The 23,223-nt window shown below is 39.1% G+C and overlaps 1 protein-coding gene across 1 annotated transcript in view; it reads left to right on the top strand.

Annotated features, from left to right (window-relative positions):
- SPEF2 (sperm flagellar 2) overlaps positions 1-23,223 on the top strand; it is a 366,767-nt gene that overhangs the window by 115,324 nt on the left and 228,220 nt on the right. The window contains 4 exon segments of the mRNA XM_006876554.1: positions 10,747-10,966; positions 13,301-13,455; positions 17,836-17,911; positions 19,254-19,315. Coding sequence (XP_006876616.1) covers positions 10,747-10,966; positions 13,301-13,455; positions 17,836-17,911; positions 19,254-19,315 — 513 coding nt within the window.

Raw genomic sequence — 23,223 nt, 5'->3', positions numbered from 1 at the left:
TTGTTGCACACCTTTCCCAATTTTAAAACATTCAGTGTTCCCATGTTCTGTTCAAACAACTGCTTCTTGGCCCAGGTACAGATTCCTCATGAGTACAATTAAGTGTTCTGGAATACTCATACTTCACAATGTTGTCCATAGCTTGTCATGATCCACACAATCGAAAGCCTTTGTGTAGTCAATAAAGCACAGGTAAACATCTTTCTGATATTCTCGGCTTTCAACCAAGATCCATCGGACATCAGCAATGATATCCCTCGTTCCATGGCCTCTTCTGAACCTGGCTTGAACCTCTGGAAGTTCTCTGTTAATGCATGGTTGTAGTTGTTTCTGTATTACCTTTAGCAAAACTTTACTTGCTTGAGATATCAAAGAGATTGTCTGGTGATTTCCACATCCTTAGGGTCACCTCTCTTTGGAATGGGCACAAATATGGATCTCTTCCAATCAGTCAGCCAGATAGTTGTCTTCCAAACTTCTTGGCAGAGATGAGTGAGTGTCTCCTGTGCCACCTCGCTTTCTTGAAAGATTCCAATTTTTATTCCATCAATTCCTGGTGCCTTGTTCTTTGCAATTTCTTCAATGCATCTTGGACTGCCTCCCTGAGTATCATTGGCTCTTGATCATATGCTACCTCTTGACATGGTTGAACATTAACCATTTCCTTTTGGTACAGTGACTCCATCTTCTCTTGATGCTTTCTGCATCATTCAATAATTTGCCCAGAGAATCTTTCAATAACGAGAGTCGAGGCTTGAATTTTTTCTTCAGTTCCCCAAGCTTGAGAAATGCTGACCATGTTCTTCCTTTTTGGTTTTCTGATTCCAGCTCTTTGCACATTTTATTGTAATATTTAGATTTATCTTCTGGAGTTGATCTTTGAAATTTTCTATTCAGCTCTTATACCTCTTCATTTCTTTCATTTGTTTTAGCATCTCTACGCTGCAGAACAAGTTTCAGAGTCTCTTCTGACATCCATTTTGACCTTTTCCTTCTTTCTTGTCTTCTTAATGACTTTTTGCTCTCTTCACGTATGATGTTCTTGATGTCATCCCACAACTCTTCAGGTCTTTGGTTTTTACTGTTAAATGTATCAAATCTGTTCTTCAGACGATCTCTAAATTCAGGTGGGATATAATCAAGGTCGTATTTTGGCTCTCGTGGACTTGTTTTCATTTTCTTCAGCTTCAGTTTGAATTTGCACAGTCTGCCCCTAGCCTCATTTTCACTGATGATATGGAGCTTTACCGTCATCTCTTTCCACAGATGTAGTCAATTTGATTTCTATGTATTCCATCTGGTGAGGCCCATGTGTATAGTCATCTGTTACGCTGTCTAAAGAAGGTATTTGAAATGAACAAATCATTGGTTTTGCAGAAATCTATCATGTGTTCTCCAGCATCATTTCTATCATCAAGGCCATATTTTCCAACTACTGACCCTCCCTCTTAGCTCCTAACCTTTGCATTCCAATCACCAGTAATGATCAATACATCTTGATTGCATGTTTGATCAATTTCAGATTGAAGAAATTGGTAGAATTCTTCTATTTCATCCTCACTGGCTTTAGTGGTTGGTGCATAAAGTTGAATAATAGTGGTATTAACTGGGCTTCCCTGTAGGTGAATGGATATGATCCTATCACTTACAGCATTGTACCTCATGACTTATCTGGGTGTTCTTTTTGACGATGAATGCGACACCATTCCTTTTCAATTTGTCATTCCTGGCATAGTAAACCATATGGTTGTCAGATTCAAAATGGCCAATACCAGTTCATTTCAGCTCACAAATGCCAAAGATATCGATGTTTATGCATTCCATTTCATTCTTGACAATTCCAATTTTCCCAGATTCATACTTTGTACATTCCATGTTCCAACTTTCAATGTATGTTTACAGCTGTTTCTCTTCATTTTGAGTTGTGCCCTATTAGCAAATGAAGGCTTTTCTCCCACGAGCTTAACTGCATTCATGTCATTATGGTCAACTCTACTTTGAGGAGGCATCTCTTCCCCGGTCACATTTTGAGTGCCTTCCAACAAACCTGAGGGACTCATTTTCCTGGCACTATATCTGACAGTGTTTCTCTGCTATTGATAAGGTTTTCAGTGGCTAAAGATTCAGAAGTAGTTCATCACTTTCTTCCTAGTCTAGGTTTGCCTGGAAGCTCATCTGAAACCTGTGCACCATGGGTGACCCTGCTGGTTATTTGAAATACCAGTGGTGAAAGGGAAAAAACAACCTGGTGCCGCTCATCAACCACACCTCTCACTAAATGGCCCATCTAGAGACTTTTATTCAGGGTGAGGAGGTAACCTCTGCCATAGAGAGAAGGCAGGAGGCAGAAGGGAAGAGAGGAAGAAGAAGAGAAGAAGTCAACGGGAAGGGAGGGGACTTATATAAGTTCAACAGGAAGGGAGTGGTCATTGCTGGGGTGATTTAGCTCTGGCCTATCAAAAGCCATGTTGTCCTTTAAACCACACGCCTTGTAACTTAGGGCAGGGAAACAAACAAAATGGAGTTGGAGGGAGAGGAAAGGGAAAAACAGGAAGGCATTGTAACATTGTAACAGGTGGCATAGCCCTCAGAATCACAGCAACTCACAAGCCACCACAGTACGACAGACGAGTGGTGGTCGTTTGGTTTTATGTGGAAACTGTCACTTTAAATTTCGAGGAGATCTGTGCACATGCATAGTAGAACCCTCCAGGGGTAGTGTGGGGTATCCTTTAGCTCAGGTATCCCCTCTAGTTACCAGAATGGAGGTATGCAGTCAGTGAGAGACCAATGAACAATGTACAGATACCAAAAAAATGAATGTCCACACCTGTATCTCCTCGGTTCTTCCTGGAGTTTGTGGCTGTTATGATCCTTCCCCCACTTGTCCTCTCCCAAGATGGCAGCTTCAGGATAGCTGAGCATCTTGAATTAGAAAGCAATGTATTTCTTGATTCTCCTACAAATTCCCCTAGCTATAAGCCTTCCAATCTTCTAGATATTCCTTTATATGTGGTTCAGAGTTCTAGCAACGTCCTCTGAGCCTGCTTTGCCTGGTGTTCTGTGTTGTTAGTGATGGAGCTTCTCACTGCATGTCTACCCGATCCGCCATCTTGATTGTAGAACCAACTAGATGACACTTAGAAACATGGGAAGAGATGGTAGGGAAACTGAATATCACCAACCAAAACAAGGGTCAGGGGCTGACTGTGGAACAGACCATCAAATGCCCTTATGCAATTTCAGGCTGAAACTTAAAAAAATTAAAATAAGCCTATAAGAGACTAAATATGACCTTGAACATATCCCACCAGAATTCAGAGACCATCTCAAGAACAGAGAAGATGCAGCAGACACTAATAACAGTAAAGACAGTAACCAAATAAATGACCAAAATGGATATCAGAAGAGACTCTGAAACTTGCTCTTGAGTGTAGAGAAGCTAAAGCAAATGGAAGAAATGTGGAAGTAAGACAGCTGAACAGAAATATCAAAAGGCAAGTCGAGAAGACAAAGCCAAGTGTTATAATGAAATCTGCAAAGGCCTGGAGTTAGAAATCAAAAGGGAAGAACACACTCAACATTTTCCAAGTTGAAATATTGAAGTATTCTATGGGCAAAATACTGAAAGTTGCAGAAGGTATCAAAAGAAGAAGGGAAGTATGCATAGTGTCATTGTACCAAAAAGAATTGGGTGATGGTCAACCATTTCCTGAGGTAGCATATGATCAAGAACTGATGGTACTGAATAAAGAAGTAAAAGTTGCACTGAAGAAGGCATTGATAAAATAAAGTCTCCAGGATTTGACAGAATACAAATGAAAGTCTTTCAACAAACTGACAAAGAACTGGAGGCACTTAATCATCTATGTCATTCATTTAGGAAGATAGCTAACCTGACAAACTGTTTGTAATTGACCCAACAGAATGTGGAATTCATTGAACAATATCATTAATATCAATGCAAATAAAATTTTGCTAAAGATAATTTTTAAAATGCCTGCAATGGCACATTGACAGGGAACTTCCAGAAACTCAAGTTGAATTCAAAAGAGGACATGGAACTAGGGATACCCTTGCTGATGTCAAATGGATCATGGCTGAAAACAGAGAATACCAGCAAGTTATTAACTTGTGCTTTATTTATTATACAAAGGCTTTCCACTATGTGGATCATGACAAGATATGTTAAACGTTGTGAAAAATGGATATTAAAGAACACTGAATTGTGCTCAGGAGGAACTTATACATAGCCCAAGAGGCAATTGTTCAAACAGGACAAGGGGATACAGAATGATTTAAAATTAAGAAAGGTGTGTGCCTGGGTTGTGTTTTTTCACTATATTTATTCATCCGTATGATGAGCAAATAATCCAAAAAAATGGGATTATGTGAAGAAGAACATGGCATCAAAATTGGAGGAAGACTCATTAACAACGTGTGTTATGCAGATGATACAACATTTCTTGCTGGAAATGAAGAGGACTTAAAATACTTTCTGAAGAAAATAAAAAACCACAGCCTTCAGATTGGGTTGCACCTCAATGTAAAGAAAACAAAAAATCCTCACCACTGGACCAATAAATAACATCATGATAAATCTAAAAAGATTTAAATTGTCAAAGACTTCATTTTACCTGAATCCACAATCAACACTCATAGAACAGCAGTCCAGAAATCAAACAACATAATTCATTGCAGAGATCTACCACACAAGACCTCTTTCAAGTGTTCAAGAGTAAAGATTTTGCTTTGAGGACGAAAGTATGCCTGACCCATTCCATGGTGTTTTCAGTCATCTCATGCTTGTGAAAGTTGGACAATGAATAGCAAAGACCACAGTTGTATTGAGTTATGGTATTGGAGATGAATATTGAAATTACTGTGGACTTCCCAAAGAACAACCAAATTTTGTTTTTTTCTTAAATGTTTTATTGTGAATTATGTGATAGTTTACATGGGAGAACATTCGTTTTACATTCATTCTATCTTATATCGTCTCATTGCCATGGTTACAATCCCCTCCATGCAATCCTTCCCCCGTACCCCCCCAGGTCTTCAGCACACAGTCGCTCTCCCTCTCTGGATCTAAAGTCTCCAGTTGCTCCATTGCTCCACGTCATCATCTCTGCCTCCATTTCAGGCATCACTGCTTCTCTGGGTAGGGTCCCGCTCTCTGCTCTTCTCCCTTACCAAATTTGTTTTGGAAGAAGTACAGCCAGAATGCTCCTTAGAAACCAGGATGATGAGACTTCATTGCATAATTTGGACATGTTATTTGAAGAGACTGGTCCCTGGAGAAGGAAATCATGCTTGGTAAAGTGAAAGGTCGGTGAACTAGAAGAAGACTCCCAAAGAAATGGACTGGCACAGTGGCAGCAGCACTGGTCTCAAATGATGTAAATAGGGTTGTTATGGGTGGGAACTGACTAGAAGACACATAACAACAACAATCAGGCAGGACTAGCCCCTGGAGAAGACCATTGTGTTTGGTAAAGTAAGACGGTCAGAGATAAAGAGATATAGTGGGTACAACAATGGACTGAAATGTAACAACAGTTGTGAGTATGGGGCAGTACAAAGCAGTGCTTTATCCTGTTGTATAACGTTTTGGTTTGTGGCAGATCTGACTCGACAGTATCATACATCAACATCAACATGGATTAAACTCTTACGTAAAATAAGGAGCTCTGGTAACGTAGTGGTTACGAATCGGGCTGCGAACCTTAAGGTCAGCAGTTCGAAACTACCAGCCGCTCCGTGGGAGAAAGATGAGGCTTTCTACTCCCGTAAAGATTTACACCCTCGGAAACCCTGTACAGGATCTCTATGGGTTGGAACTGACTCGACGGCACTTAGCAACAACAACAAAATGAGATTTGCGTCTATAATTTCTATTTTGTACAATGAACATTCTCTCATTGCCACTCGTCCTTTCATTACTGTATTATTAACAACATGCTTTAATATCTGGTAGCACAACATTCCCTCATTACTTTTGTTTTTTAAAGTTTTTTAATGGAGAATTATATCTGTTACATTTCTAACTTTTCCTTTAATTTTTAAATCATATGTCATATCTCCCTGCAGGAAAACCTTTGTTGTCATTACATTAAATCTGCATACTAATTTAGAGGCGAATTAAATGATTTATCATTTTGAACCTTCTCATTCTTGCTTTTATTCAAATCATTTTCTTCTTTTTTTGGGGGGGGGGGTGTATCACAGTAGAGTTTGGGGATAGGTTTCATCTCTAAAGGAGATATTGTTATTGTTATGTGCCATGGAGTCGGTTCCGACTCATAGCGACCCTGTACAGGGTTTCCGAAGCTGTAAATCTCTATGGGAGCAGGAAGCCTCATCTTTCTCCCATGGAACTGCTGGTAGTTTCGAACTGCTGACCCTGAGGTTCTCAGCCCAATTCGTAACCACTATGCTACCAGAGCTCCTTCTAAAGGAGATACATGTTGTTGTTGTTAAGTGCCATTGAATCTATTCTGGCCCATAGCGACCCTATATAGGGTTTCCAAGGAGCAACTGGTAAGCTTGAACCACTGACCGTGCAGATCAAACTGACTCTGCAGTCTGACACATTAGCCCACTGAGCCATACCAGGACTCCAAGGAGATACATATGTATAATTAATTCCAGTGATTTGTCAACATTTAAAATTGTGAACTAGAAAATTTGACTCCTATGGCTAAGCAGGATTGAAAAAAAGCATGCAAAATATGTTGACTATTTAAAAGAATCGGGTGGACATGAAAACCAAGCTGAATGCTACACTTCCAAGGCAAATGATCAGAACCATCACGACCAGTTCTGGTGAGAAGACTCTTGGCTGAGTCCTCACAGGTCATGAGCAGTTTATGTTGTAGCTGCTAACTCGGCACCAGGAGCTGAGTTTTACTCAGCCACCACTGTTTTCAAGGGCAGTCCGCTGCTTTCTCTTTCTTACTGTACTAGGGAGAACTTACAGAGTAATGTCATGGATAGACAATTTTTTCTTGTTCCTGACTTTTATAAGAAAATGTGCAGTGGCTGACCTTTACATATTGGTCCAGGAAATGTTTAAAAAAAAGAATCATCCCAGTTTATTTATTAAGAGATTTTGTGATCTGTCACATGCGGTTGCTTGAAGTCAAAAATGAATAATACCTATGTCAGAATTGTGTGAGATTCTTTCCAGAAAATTCATCCAAAAAATATTATGTAGCATCTAGAAAATGTGCATTAAATGCCTCTTAGACATTGCTGGTTACTAGGAAGGGAGTAAGTAAAATGGAAGGAAAATACGCTGTATCCAGAAGCAACTAGTTATTTTTAGTGATGGGCAAAATGATACCAATGGTGGATGTAGTCAGCACAGAAAACCAACATAATAATAAGCCTTTGAGCACATATGGATGGGTATGGTGGTGGTGGTGGTATGCCATGGACTCAGTTCATAGCAACCCTCTATAGGGTTTGTGTAGGCACAGATACATATGTAGGTGAGAACAGATAGAAGTATTCATGTTGTTTGTAAGTGACGTTGAGTCGGTTCTGACTCATAGCAAACCTGTACAAGGTTTCCAACAAACAGCCGGTGGCTTTGAACTGCTGACCTTGTGGTTTGCAGTCTAGTGCTGATCCTACAGTGCCACACCTGAAGTATTTATAGGTAAGTATAAATCAATTACAAATCTGTGGGTGCAGCTACATATAGTTTTGAAAACAAAAATACAGATAAGGTTGAGGACGAAGATGCACCTGACCCAAGCCATAGTATTTTCAGTAACCTCATTTACATGCGAAAGTTGGACAATGAATAAGGAAGACTATAGAAGAATTGAGGAATTTGAGTTATGGTGTTGGAGGAAAATACTGAAAGTACCACTTACTGCTGAAAGAACAAACAAATCTGTGTTGGAAGGAGTACAGTCGGAAAGCTCCTTAGAAGCCAGGATGACTAGACTTTGCCTCTCGTGCTTTGAACATATTATCAGGAGGGACCAGTCCTTGGATAAGAACATCATACTTGGTAAAATGGAAGGGTCAGCAAAGAAGAGGAAGACTTCTAACTCTGACACAGTGGCGGCAACAATGGGCTCAAGTGTAGCGATGATTGTGAGATTGGTGCAGTGTTTCGTTCTGGTTGCATAAGGTTGCTGTGAGTTAGTACTTACTTGACAGTACCTAACAACAACACAGAAATAAACAAACATCTCCAACAGTGGTTTTCTGGGTTTGAAGGCATAGGACCATCATCTCATCAGACAACTCAGTTAAGTTCTCAAAAGTCACCATCTGCAGCCTAGTGAAGTGAGTAGCATTTGGGTCTTAAAAGCTTGCAAGCAGCCACCTAAGTCACAACTACAGACCTTGATTTACCAGGAGCAAAGCAGTAAGGTGACAACCAAAAGTGCAGAGAAAGTATGTCTACAAGCTCTGGTAGCGTAGTGGTTACGAATCGGGCTACGGGCCACAAGGTCAGCAGTTCTAAACTACCAGTGGTTCCGCGGGAGAAAGATGAGGCCTTCTGCTCCCGTAAAGATTTACAGCCTCAGAAACCCTGTGCAGGGTCGCTATGAGTCGGAACCGACTCCCCGGCACATAACAACAACAACCACAACTTCACCTTCCCTAAGACCAGAAGAATTAGATGGTGCCTGGAAACCACCTCTGGCTGTTTTGAGTAGGGCCCAATAGTTGATCCTTAATTTAAAACAAACAAACAAACAAACAAAACAAGCAAACTGGCAGAGAAGACCACCTGAGACTGTTGCTCACCAGTCGCTCTTCGGAAACTTGTATAGGGTCGCTATGGGTCGGCATCGACTCGATGGCACTTAACAACAACAAAGATTTACAGCCTCAGAAACCCTGTACATGGTCACCATGAGTCGGAACCGACTCTACGGCACATAACCACCACCAACCAATCTAATGCTGATGTTGTTATTAGTGCATGTATGATTCTTATAAAATGTTTCCAAGTAAGATTGACCTGCAGTTTTCTCTTTAGGTGCTATTTTTGTTTATTACCTTTGATACCTTTTTGGCATTGTTGTTGTTGTGAAGTGCCATTGAGTCGGATCCGACCCATAGCGACCCTATACAGGGATTCCGAAGAGCGACTGGTGAGCTTGAACCGCCTACCTTGAAGTTCAAACGGCTTTGTAGTTTGGCGCATTAACCCACAGCGCCACACCAGGACTCAAGAGTTCCATTAATTTATCAGGAGAACTGGAGAGCTTCCCACATACTCTAGAAAATGTCAGCTAACATCTGAATGTCTGTTGAATAATTAATAAAAATGTTATCTATTAAACCATCAGTGTTTTCAAATTTCCCAGGAATATTTCTCTGACCCATTTCTTTATTCTTTTCAAGTTTTCCAATTAAATTAATTTTTATTATTTGTATTTTCTTAGAAGATGATTAATTACTATCCAGTAATAAATTCAAACTTACTATAATAGAGTTATACGTACTATTATCTGAAAATATTTAAATTTTGTTAAGATCTGTTGCTACCTTCTTTCCTATTATGTTACAACATTGATATCTGCTGTGGTGCAGTGAATTACTTAAGATGTCTTTTCTAGCCTTAGTCTTTCTAATTCCCACCAAACAACTTTTATCCTGATGAGACTGATTAAGAGGAGCTTGGAGAAGGATTATAGGATTTAGTTGTGAGTGACTGTTAACTGGGGTGATTTTGATAGTGGAAATTTTGAAATCTAATGAGGAGATTAGTCACCTTTGTCATCCTGCTGGGTATAAAATGAGTCATCCCAGGAGCAGTAGCACCACCTTCAAGAAAGTAGAGCCAGTTGTGGAATGTGTCCTTTGTACCCTGAGGTCCCTGCACATTAAACCTCCTCAATCCAGGGACAGAAAGCTGTGACATCAGAGAAGCTATGTAGGAGTGATAGCAGCAGAAGTAAAAGCCAGAGCATTACACAGACAGGTGGGCTTCCGAGACCATGGAGCAAGTATATCTGACAAGAGACTCATTTGTGTAATGAGGTGCCTCAGGCACTTAATATGGAGAGCTAGTTTACTGACCTATGGAGCGAGAACCTAAGTCTTGGTCTGACGCTTATAGTGGAGTGCAGTACCCTTTAGGCATTCATCGGCAGCTCTAAGAGAGCTTTGTCACATTTTCCGAGCAGGACAGAAGCCTGGCCACGGGGCTGAAGGCCAGAGAGAGGCCTGCCTGTGATCATAGTGAGAAGAGGTACTGCAAACTTAATAACGCTATCCTTACCATTTCTGATCCAGAAATGTAACCCTAATAACCCCCTAATTGTGAGTATGGTTTGTGAGTTCTGTGTGGCCACTGCAATGAATGATAACACCCACTGAGAAGTAGAGAGTTACTGTGGGGGAGAGATGGTTAGGGTCAGCAGTGGTAAAGAAGGTTGGAGGGTGGAGGCGTGTCTGACCCCAGTCTCGCAGGAATGAACCCTGGACAGATGTTTATGTTGGTTCTCCTCCTTCCCCCTTGTGAAGTCAGAGGAGTTCAGACCCCACCCCTATGTCTTTTTACATTCACTGTTCTTCCTCTTTGTGCAGAATTAGTAACTCATTATGATTAATGTGCATAAGCTCTTGAAAAGTATCAATAAAAATTATCATTATAAAAAGTATTGATTATTTTACATAATCTGGGTTTACTTTTGGTAAATTCAGATTTCTTATATGCCGAAATTCCATTTTTAAGAATGTTTCCATTTTATTTGTTTGTTCCTTTTGCAGAATATGGCTGGAGAGTGGGCCTTGCCAGAAGAAATGGTGGATAATTTGCCACCCTCAAACAATAGTATATTGGGCCATGTGCTTCACAGACTCCTTGAAAAAACACTCCCTCCTCAAGTTGAATCAATGGTACCTGAAGTACCTTCATTTGCTATTAAAGGGTGCTTACTGGGAAAAACATTTAGTGGAAAAACTACCAGTCTAAAGTCTCTACAAGAAGGTAGAATTTCCTTCTTTTTTTCCCTCATTTATTGGATTCTATTTAAACTGACTAGATCTGCAAATAGCTATATATGTTTGTAGAAATTGTGTAATTGAAAAGGTTATAACAGGGTGATGTTTACTGTCCGATCTAGAACACATTAGATAGTATAGAGTCATAAAATGGGACTGTCCCTCAAACCTGATCATACAGTCACCCTATTTAATAATGATACATAGTATATAAAGAAAGGAGCTGTGGTAGTGTAGTGAATACAAAATGGACTGTTAATCTCAAGGTCAGCAGTTAGAATCTATTGAAAGATAATGGAAACTTTCCATGAAATTTTTGAACTCCCACTTGTATATACCCAAGAGTGAAATTACTGGTTCATAAAGAGTCCTGTAGGATTAGGGGCACTGTAGGTAAGCATTGAACTGCTAACTACAGGTCAGAAGTTCAAATCCAACAGCTGCTCCATGGAAGAAGGATGAGGCTTTCTGTTCTATAAAGATTTACAGCCTCAGGAACCCATACAGAGTTGCTATGAGTTGGAATTGGCTTCACAGCACATAACCACCACTACCACACCACAGTAAAAAGAGAAGTAACAAGTCTTTAAGTATTCCTCACATATTTTATTTCCTTTAGTAAAAAAAGTAGGAAATTAATCATTTGTCAGAAAACACTAATCCGCTCAAAATAGTAAATGCTTGAATTCTTTAACATGTGCTAATTTCTTTTACATTCTTTTTCTCCAATGAGTCTCACTTTTTTCCATTTTCTATCTCTTACATTGGTGTCTGGAGGTGGCACTGTGGGCTAATGCATCAAAACTGCAAAGTCATTTGAACTGCAAGGTCGGTAGTTCAAGCTCACCAGCTGCTCCTTGGAAACCCTAGACAGGATCGCAATGGGTCAGAATCAACTCGACAGCACTTCACAACATCTGTTATATTAAACTTTATTCAGTATAACTGAACTATTGCTGCTTCCACTGGAAAACAGAATTGACACTCATGCAAGTCTTCCTGTACCCATTCCAAGGCAGGAAGGTTATGTCATTATTGGAATGTTAAAATGACCTCCTGAAACAATTTGACACAACCATAATGAGATACAAACATAAAAGTACAAGTATTAACAGGCTGAGGAGCCATTAAACATCCATGACTGGTGGGACTGTAAAATGATGCAGTCACTGTGGAAACCATCATGGCAGTTTCTCAGTAAGTTAAACATAGAATTGCTGTCAAACTAAGCCAGACCCACTCCCATCCAGTCAATTCTAACCCTTTATAGGGTTTCCAAGGCTGTTAATCTTTACGGAAGCAGAAAACCTCATCTTCCTGCCATGGAGTGACTGGTAGATTTGAACTGTCAATGTGTGGCTAGCAGTTCAGTACTTATCTTACAGTGCCGCCGTTTCCTATAGGACTCCTTATGACTCAGCAATTCCACTCTTAAGTATATACAAGGGATGGTTGGTTTGAAACATTTTGGGAAAATTCCACTATCTTTCAATGTCACTTTTTCATGAACTTTTTGAGCTCAAAGAGCTAAAAGCAGGCACTCATACAACAGTTGTACACAAATGTTCCTCGCAGCCCTACTCATAATAGCCAAAAGATAACAAACAATCTAAATGTTCATTAGCTAAGAATGGATAAACAAGATGTAATGTATCTATACAATGAATACTATTCAGCCATAAAAAGGAATGTGGTATTGTTACATGCCACAACTTGGATGAACCTTGAAAATGCAATGCTTTGTAAAACCGGCCAGATACAAAAGGCCACATATTGTGAAACCCACGTGAAAGATCCAGAATAGGCAAATGCATGGAAACACAAAGCAGATTAATGGTTATTAGGGTCAGATTGGAGTGGATGGGGAAAAACTGGCGCAGTTTCCATTTGGGGTGATGAAAATGTTCTAGAACTGCATGGTAGCAGTGACTTCTGTAGAACACTATGATGTACTTTGTTGTTGCTGTTAAGTGTCATTGCTTCTGACTTCTTTCAACCCTGAATAGGGTTTCTAAGGAACAGATGATGGGTTCAAACTGCCGATCTTATGGTTCATAGTCCAATACTGATCCTACAATGCCACTCCAGAAATCCCTGACTCTAGTACATGCCACTAGATTGTACACCTCAAAGGGCTAAAGTAGTCAATTCTGTTACATAAATTTTACCCCTTTCAAAAAAAAAAGAAAGGTAGTTTGATCCAAAGGACAGTTTCAGATGGCTCTGAAGACAGTGTTGTAGGGGAGCCCAGCACATAGGGACAATGGTGTCACTTTCCCACATGAAAAACTATTAATAAAATTATCTCTTTATACTTTAGAGTTTCCTATTCAGATCCTTTCTATTGACGCTCTTGTCCAAGAAGCTATCCAAGCCTTTCAGGACAAAGAGGAAACCAGCGCAGATCTGCTAGGTCAGCAAAAAGCTAAGGAAACGGATCTTCCAGGTTTGAAAGATGATAATAAAGAAAGCCAGGCAAGTGTGATCGCAGTGTTCTCTTCTGCACCTAGTAGAATGGATTGTGAAGCGGGATGGAAACTACTTAATTGTCAGACCAGGAGCATCAAACTTTTTCTGTAAAAGGACAGGGGGTAAATATTGTAGGCTTTATGGGACAATAGGTAAAATTGAGGATAGTATGTAAGTGCTTGTACAGCAGTAGAGAAACCTCTGTCCAGCCCTTCTCACCCTTTTAGCTTTGCAGTGGGCATTCCAGAGTGATGGGACTTCTCAGGGGCCAGTTTCAGTCAGTTGGAAGCTTTCTCCTTACGAAAGAGCCACCAAAAGGGGTGGGAGGAAACTGGAATGTGAGTTTGTGGTATAGTGTGGGTGGGACTGGGGGGCAGGGGAGAAAAACGGAAGAGAACTCACCAAGTTTCAACTCACTGAGATTCCACTAGTTAGAGCCAGCTTAACATTTGCCAACAGCAGAGACCCCAGTATATAGGTGACAATAAGTGATGCCCTTGGATATAACCTGCAGAGACAGGTTGTTGTTATTGTTGTTAAATGCCTTTCAGTCAGTTCCAACCCATTGTGACCCTGTAGAGGGATTCCAAGGAATTGCTTATGAGCTTGAACCACTGACCTTGCAGTTCATACTAACTTTGCAGTCTAGTGCATTAACCCATTGCCACAGCAGGACTCTGAAGAGACAGTATTGTAGTAGAAAGAAAGAGAATCCGAGTGGAACGTCCAGCTCACAAATCAGTCTTCATGGCTCACATGTTCACAGTCTTAGCCCATTCAGCTCTGGTTCACATTTAAACCACCAGTCCATTTAACCCACCCACCCATAATTTTGATGAGTACATTGTTTTTGTTTGTTTCACTTTTGATCTTTATACAATCATCTCTATGCAATCATCTATGCCAAGAAATTTGGAGGACAGTTACCTGGCCAATTGATTGGAAGAGATCCAGATTTGTGCCCATTCTAAAGAGAGGTGACCCAATGAAATGTGGAAATCATCAGACAATATCGTTAATATGGCATGCAACTAAAATTTTGCTAAATATAATTTAAAAACTACTGCAACAGTACATTGACAAGGAACTGCCAGTTTCAAGCTAGATTCAGAAAAGGACTTGAAAAGAGGGATATCATTAATTACATCATATTGTTTTGTGCTGAAAGCGGAGAATACCAGAAAGATGTTTACCTGTGCTTTATTGCTATGCAAAGACCTTCAACTGTGTGGATCATGACAAACAATAGATAACATTGAGAAGAATGGATATTGCAGAACACTTAATTGTGCTCATCAGGAACCTGTACGTAGAACAAGAGGCACCCTTTTGAACAGAATAAAAGGAAAATTAAAGGTTTAAAATCAGGAAAGGTGTGTGCCAGGGTTGTAGTCTTTCACCATATTTATTCAATCTGTATGCTGAGCAAATAATATGAAAATTTGGATTAAAGGGAGAGAAATGTGGCATCAGGATTGGAGGAAGACTTACTAACAACTGCTATATGTAGATGATACAACCTTGCTTGGTGAAAGCAAAGAGAATTTAAAATACTGATGAAAATCAAAGAACACCGCCTTTGGTATGGGTTGCATCTCAATGTAAAGAAAACACAAATCCTTACCAATGGACCAATAAACAAAATCCATATCAATGGAGAAAAGATTGAAGTTGTCAGACTTTATTTTGTTCTGATGAAGTCCAAGGTTCATTGAAGGAATTGTCAAAGAACAAGGCACCAGGAATTGATGGAATATAAATTGAAATATTTCAAGAAAGTGAGGCAGCACAGGAGATACTGACTCATCTATGCCAAGAAATTTGGAAGACAACTATCTGGCCGACTGATTGGAAGAGATCCAAATTTGTGCCCATTCCAAAGAGAGGTGGCCCAACAGAATGAAGAAATCATCAGGCAATCTCGTTGATATTTCATGCGAGTAAAGTTTTATTAAAGGTAATACAGAAAGGGCTACAATCATACATTGACAGAGAACTTCCAGAGGTTTAAGCCAGATTCAGACGAGACCATGGAATGAGGGATATCATTACTGATGTCCGATGGATCTTGGCTGAAAGCAGAGAATATCAAAAAGATGTTTACCTGTGCTTTATTGACTATGCAAAGGCTTATGATTGTGTGGATCATGACAAGCTATGGACAACATTGCAAAGTATGAGTATTCTGGAACACTTAATTGTGCTCATGAGGAATCTGTACCTGGACCAAGAGGCAGATTTTCAAACAGAACATGGGAATACTGAATGTTTTAAAATTAAGAAAGATGTTCAACAAGGTAGTATTCTTTCACCATACTTATTCAAACTGTATGCTGAGCAAATAATACGAGAAGTTGGGTTCTATGAAGAGAAACATGACATCAGGATTGGAGGAAGACTCATTAACAACCTGCGATATGCAGATGATACAACCTTGCTTGTTGAAAGTGAAGAGGACTTAAAACATTTACTGATGAAGATCATAGAGCACAGCCTTTGGTATGGATTACATCTCAATGTAAAGAAAACAAAAATCCTCACCACTGGACCAATAAACAACATTCTTATCAACAGAGAAAAGATTAAGTTGTCAGGACTTCCTTCTTCTTGGTCAACTATCAACACTCACGGAAGCAGCAGTCAAGAGCTCAAACATATTGCATTAGGCAAATCGGCTGCAGAAGATCTTTTTAAAAAATAAAAAGTGTTGAAGAACAAAGATGTCAGCTTGAGGACTAAGGTGCTCCTGACACAAGCCATGGTATTTTCAGTAGCCTCATATGCATACAAAAGCTGGACAGTGAATAAGGAAGATTGTAGAAGAATTGATGCCTTTGAGTTATCGTGTTGGAGGAGACTACTGAAAGTGCCATGAGCTGCCAAAAGAACCAATAGATCCGTTTTGGAAGAAGTGCAGCCAAAATGCTCCTTAGAGGCCAGGATGGCCAGGCTTCGTCTCTCGTACTTTGGACATATTGTTAGGAGGGAGCAGTCGCTGGAGAAGGATATCATGTTTGGTAAGGTGGGGAGTCAGAGAAAAAGAGGTGAATTGGCCAAGTGGCAGCATCAATGGACTCACACGTGGCAACAATCGTGAGGTTGTTTTGTTCTGCCGTACATAATGTCACTATAGGTCAGTACCAACTTGATGACACCTAACAACAACAACAATCAACTCTCATGGAAGCAGCAGTCAAGAAATCAAATGACGTATTGCATTAGGCAAATCTGCTGCACAAGACCTCTTTAAAGTGCTAAAGGGCAAAAATGTCACCTTGAGGACTAAGGTGCACCTGACCCAAGTCATGGTATTTTCAGTAGCCTCATATGCTTTTGAAAGTTGGACAGTGAATAGAGAAGACAGTAGAAGAATTGATGTATTTAAGTTATGGTGTTAGAAAACAACTAAATGTGTTTGAAGAAGTACAACCAGAATCTTCCTTATAAGCCAAGATGGTGTGGCTTTGTTTCTCATACATAGGACATATTATTGTGAGGATGGCACAGGATTGAGCTGTGTTTGATTCTTTTGTACACAGGGTCACTGTGAGTTGGAACTGACTCAACGGCACCTAGTACCAGCAACAACCCTTTTCTCCTACCTTATGCTAGCTCTGCAATTGAGTAAATTAGTCGATTATTCATACAAGAAACAAAATGAATATTACTTAATCCTGAATAACTGAGAGAAGTTTTCCTCCCCGTGTGGCATCTCTTCTCTTATGTAGTAGCACATTTTCAATTCCAACCAACAAGTTTATACATCATGTGTATGTTTTCTATTTATTTCCATATGACTATGACTGACACTTCTACTGGTTGTTTATGTCATTGCTCTAAGGTGTTTCTTCATAAACTCTTCCTCTTTTTCAGCATCCATTCGTATAACCAAAATGGCAGTTACTTTAGTTTACATAGTAATTGAAATCCTGGTGTTGCACCATAGGATAAGCACTGGACTGCTAAGCATAAGGTCAGCAGTTCAAAACCATGAGCTATTCCTTGTAAACGATATACAGGTTCTCTATGATTCGGAACTGACTCATCAGCACTTAACAACAACCTCCTTTGCAGCATTATTCTCAGCTGCATTTTCATAAACTCTACCTCTTTTTCAGCATCTGTTTGTATAATCAAATGGTAGTAACTTTAATTTACAGAGTAACTGAAGGCCATTTGAAAGACAGATTATGCAACAGGTGTAAAATCATTGAGCTTTGTTTCTTTCTCAAATTTTCATTTAGGTACGAAATATCAGTCTTCTTTATCAATAATGTTATAGGTAGAATACTGTATTTTTCTCAAACCCTTTCTCATAGAAGAAACTTAAAAATGTTAAAATCTGTTCCTCTGTGTCTGTGTGTATGTGTGTTTTCTCTCCCAAAGGATCAACAAAAAGTATTTTCAGCTGGTCCAGTTTCAAATGAAACGTTACCAGAAATGGAAGGTAAAGCTATACTTAGTTCACATGATAGCAAAACAAATCACCCATTATTTACACTGTAGGCACAGATAGACAGAATCTGTGAATGTCAACACAGACACCGGGGACCTATGCTGCACAGCTGTCTACATGGTCTGACCCTTTCATACCACTGTAGAATAAGAGGAAAATTGCAAAGGAACATTTTCACTCTCCTGCTTCAAGAACTTGTCTCATTTTGTAGTTGCAAAAATAGCCAGGATGAATCACTCACTCTTCCGGGCTTTGCAGGAAGGCGGTATTTTCTTATTTCTTCCCATTAGTAGGTCTACATGAGCACTAGGTTCACTGTATTGAAGGATGCTGCAGGTCTGGTCTCTTCAATGCACTAGAACAGTGGTTCCTTGGATGAAGCTAATTTAATTCTAACCTTGAGTAAAGCAAATAGAAAGAAGGCTCCCCAAACCTAACAACAGAAAAATGATCTCCCTTGGGATCTGGGCTTTCGTCTTTCAAATCCTTTGTATAACCATTGAAGGAAAACAGTGTTAGGTCTTAAATGTCTCTTCTATTTGTGGTAGTGAAGACTTTGCCGTAATGAATGGTTTCCTTGTGTTTTAGTGGAAACTCAGTTCCTCCTATGATATCATTATTATAATCACCACCAGACAACAGAAAGATTTCATTTGAGTTTGCAACTCTACCACATGGATTTTTTTTTCCCATCTTTTATAAGAGGGTTGTCTTTTCTCCCAGTTATTCCTTAAGAAAGAAATTTTCATTGAGTTTTGAACTATTATGAGTACTTCTATGACTCAAATTATACTACCCACATCTAATAAATGATAAATAATTCTATTTTTTTAACATTGAATTTAACTACAAACCTCTCTGACTTCTAGAGTTGTCTGCTCTGAGACATGTTATCTATAATTTGATTAACTAGGAAGGTAGAAATTTAGTGAGCTGAGTTTTTAACAGTATTTTTTGAAAAACCCGACTTTATTCCAAAAAGAGTAGTGGCGCTGTAGGAACAGCACTGGATTGTGAACCACAAGGTTGACAGTTCAAACCCTATACAGGGTCTCTATGAGTCGGAACTGACTCCAAGGCATTCAACAACAGTAACAACAATAATAATAGTTATGAGCTCAGGTTGCACCAGAAGCAAGGGTGTGGGAAATGTCAGCCCACATAAAGACCAAGTTAGGAGTGAAGGGAAAATCCACGAAGTGGTGATCCTGTTATTTTCTTCTTCCAAGAATCCCAGGCATGGCTGCAATCATTGATCCATCTGTCCAAAACCATAGAGGTTGAATCCTGACCTGGCTGTTGGTTGTAAATCCTGAAACTTTGTTCTCATTACTTTTCTTACTTTCAGGTACTGATACTCATAAAACATCAGATTCTAAAGAAATCAGTATCAGTGACAGTTTCTACAAAGTAAGTATCTTATCTAATTTTGACCATTAGTATTTTGAATATGTTATAAATTCATGACCTCTTGTTGTGTCTTCAAATAGAATAAAATAAATTAAATTCTGTTTTGGTTTTTAAGTAAATTTGTTGGGAAAATAGTAACTAAATCTCTTCCTTCTGGTCTAAAGTTAGTAAAGTGAGTTTACTTAATATTTTTTATTTGCAAAGTGGTAGAAGTTGCTACTTGGTTTTTCCAGGTGAAAAAGTAAGCATGCATTTTTTTTTTTTTTTTTTCATTTTAGACTTAGACCAAATTTATTTTTTGTATGTTTTTTCTTTAAGCCATAATCAGTTACCATAAAATAATTTGACCTATGGCAATCAGATGTGTGTCAGAGTAAAAGTATGCTCCATGGAAATTTCAGTGGCTGATTTTCATGATTCGATTGGCAGGCTTTTCTTCCAACGTACCTGGGGATGGACTTAAACTTCCAATCTACGTCTTAGCTGTCAAACACCTCAACCGTTTGCTCCCCATCCAGGGACTTTCATGTTTTCCTTTCACACTTGACTTAGATTTTTACTTCCTTCCATATACTTTTATTTTCAAACATGTTTTTCTAGAGTTTATCCTTAGCCTCATTGGTGAATATAGAATTTTTTATTCATCCCTAGGATATGTTTATAAAACTTCTCTCATTATATATTTACTATGTGTGAAAACATGTTCTGAGTCTTTAAATAGAATGATAAGTATAAACAAGTAAAATTCCACTCACTTTGTTTATTATACTTGATTATTTTTATTCTCTATGTCATCATAGAAAACAATTTTACAATATTATGAATTTCAAGACTGCTTAAGATAAAGATTTAGGGGGATATACACCAGATTATAAGTATGAATGATGAGGAAGGAAATGGCACAGGGAAAGAGGTAAAGGGGGACTTGTACTTCTTACTCTGTGTGTTTGAAATGTAAGTTAGCAGAAAGGATAAATTGTTGTTGTTGTCAAGTGTCATTAAGTCGGCCCCTACTTACAGCAACACTGTGCACATAAAATCAAAACAGAGCACAATCCTGCACCATCCCCATAACTGTTATGTGTAAGCACTTTGTTGTTGCTACTGTATCATTCCTTCTGGCTGAGGGTCTTTCTCTTTGTCACTGACTCTCCGCTTTATCAAGTATGATGTCCTTCTCCAGGAACTGATCCCTCCTAGCAACAGGTCCAATGAGAATGAGAGACCAAGCCTCACTATCCTTATTCTAAGGAACATCTGGCTATACTTCTTCTAAAATATATAGTTTGTTCTTCTGGCAGTCCGTGGTACTTTCAATACTCTTCTCCAATACCATAATTCAAACATACCCATACTTCTAGTTTACCTTATGCTTTCTGCAAATGTTTACATGTGTGTAAGACTATTGAAAATACCATGGCTTTGGTCAGATGAAACTCAGTTCTCAAATTGGCATCTTTGCTCTAAAACACATTGAAGAGGGTTTTTTCCAGAAGATTTGCCTATCGCAACACATCCTTTTATTTCCTGACTGCTGCTTCCATGAGAGTTAGTTGTTGTTGTTGTTGTTATGTGCCCTGGAGTCGGTTCCGACTCATAGCGACCCTGTATAGGGTTTCTGAGGCTGTAAATCTTTACAGGAGCAGAAAGCCTCATCTTTTCTCCGGTGGAACAGCTGGTAGTTTCGAACTACGACCTTAAGGTTCGTAGCCCAATTCGTAACCACTACGCTACCAGAGCTCCTTGTTAATTTGGTCCCAGGAAAATGAAGTCTTTTACAAATTCACTCTTTTCTCCATTAATCATGATGTTACTTAATGGTCCATTTGTGAGGACTTCTGTTTTCTTTACACTGAGGTGCAATCCATACTGAAGGCTTTTTAGTTTTTTATCTTCATTAGTAAGAATTTTAAGTTATGTTCACTTTCAGCAGGCAAGGTTACATTGTTTGTATATTACAGGTTGTTAATGAGACTTCCTCCAATCCTAATGGCATATTCTTCTTCATATAATCTAGCTTCTTAGATTATTTGCTCAGCATACAGACTAAGTATGGTGAAATGACACAACCCTGGTAGACCCGTTTCCTGATTTTAAACCATTCAGTATCCCCTTGTTCTTTCAAATGACTCTCTCTTGCTCTGTGTACAGGCTCTTCATGAGCACAATGTTATGAATAGTTTGTTATGATCCACACAGTCAGAAGCCTTTGCATAGTCAATAAAGCACAAGTGCACATCTTTCTGGTATTCTCTACTTTTAGCCAAGATGCATCTGACGTCTACAGTGATATCCCCCTTTTCATGTGGTGTTCTGAACTCAGCTTAAATTTCTAGCAGTTTCTTGTTGATGTGTACTGCAACAACCATTTTTAAATTAGCTTCAGCAAAATTTTGCTTATATTATTGATATTATTCAATGATTTCCACATTCCATTTGGTCACCTTTCTTTGGAAGAGGCACAAATATGGATCTCTTCCAATCAAATGGCTAGGTAGCTGTCTTCCAAATTTCTTAGCACAGATGAGTGAGCGCCTGACGTGTTGCATGGGTTTGTTGAAACATTTCCACTTGGAATCCATCAATTCCTGGAGCTTCGTTTTTTGCCAATGCTTTCAGTGCAGCTTGAGCCTCTTCCTTCAATACTATCAGTTCTGGATCAACCTGTTTAAATGATTGAGCACTCACCAATTAGTTTTGGTGCAGTGACTGTGCGTATTCTTTCAGTCTTCTGTTGTTGATCCTGAATCATTTCCCCATAGAATTCTTCTGTATTGGATACCCAGGCTTGAATTTTTTCTTCAGTTCTTTCAGCTTGAGAAATGCTGAGCATGTTCTTTCCTTTTGGTTTTCTAACTCCAGTTTTTTTTCAGACTTCATTATAATAATTAACTTTGTCTTCTTGAACTGCCCTTTGAAAATTCTTTTCAGCTTTTTTACTTTCTCATTTCTTCCATTTGCGTTAATTTCTCTATCCTCAAGAGCAAATTTCAAAGTCTCTTCTGACATCCATTTGTATCTTTTCTTTCTTTCTTCTCCTTTTGATGACCTTTTTCTTTCTTCTTGTATTATGTTCTTGGTGTCATTCCACAACTGTTCGTGTCTATTGCCATTAGTGTCTAATGCATCAAATCTGTTCTTGAGATGGTCTTTAAATTCTCATGGGATGTATTCAGCTCTGTTGAATATGTTTTTATTTTCTTCTGCTTCAGCCTGAATTTGCACATGAGCAATTGATGGTCTTTTCTACAGTCCATGCTAGTAAGCTTTGTCACCATCTGTTCTCACAGATGTAGTTAATTTAATTTCTGTGTATTACAATTTGATGAGCTCCATGTGTATAGTCACTGTTTTCTTTTATGTTGTTGAAAAGGTATTTGCATTGAAGAAGTCATTGGTCTTGCAAAAAAATTCTATCATCCAATCTTCAGTATTGGTTCTGTTACCAAGGTCCTGTTTTCCAACTACTGATCCTTCTTTCTTCCAACTTTCGCAGTCTAATCACCAGTAGTTATCAATGCATCTTATTTGCATTTTTATCCATTTCAGACTGAAGAAGGTGGTAGAATTCTACAGCTTCATCATCACTAGCTTAGTGGTTGGTATGTAAGTTTGAATAATAATGGTATTAACTGGTCTTCCTTGTAGGCTGTGTTTGTTGTTGTTGTTGTTAGGTGCCATCAAGTGGATACCAACCCATAGTGACCTTATGTACAGCAGAACGAAACACTGCCCGATCCTGGGCCAACCTCACTACTATTGCCACACTTGAGTCCATCAGTGCTGTCACTTGGCCAATCCATCTCATTGGGAGTCTTCCTCTTTTTCTCTGACCCTCCACCTTACCAAACATGATATCCTTCTCCAGTGACTGGTCCCTCCTGACAATATGTCCAAAGTATGAGAGA

The sequence above is a fragment of the Chrysochloris asiatica genome, unplaced genomic scaffold, assembly GCF_000296735.1.
Source record: "Chrysochloris asiatica unplaced genomic scaffold, ChrAsi1.0 scaffold00390, whole genome shotgun sequence".
NCBI lineage: Eukaryota > Metazoa > Chordata > Mammalia > Afrosoricida > Chrysochloridae > Chrysochloris > Chrysochloris asiatica.
The sequence above is the reverse complement of the archived record's forward strand: the minus strand, read 5'-3'. Positions and strand labels throughout refer to the sequence as shown.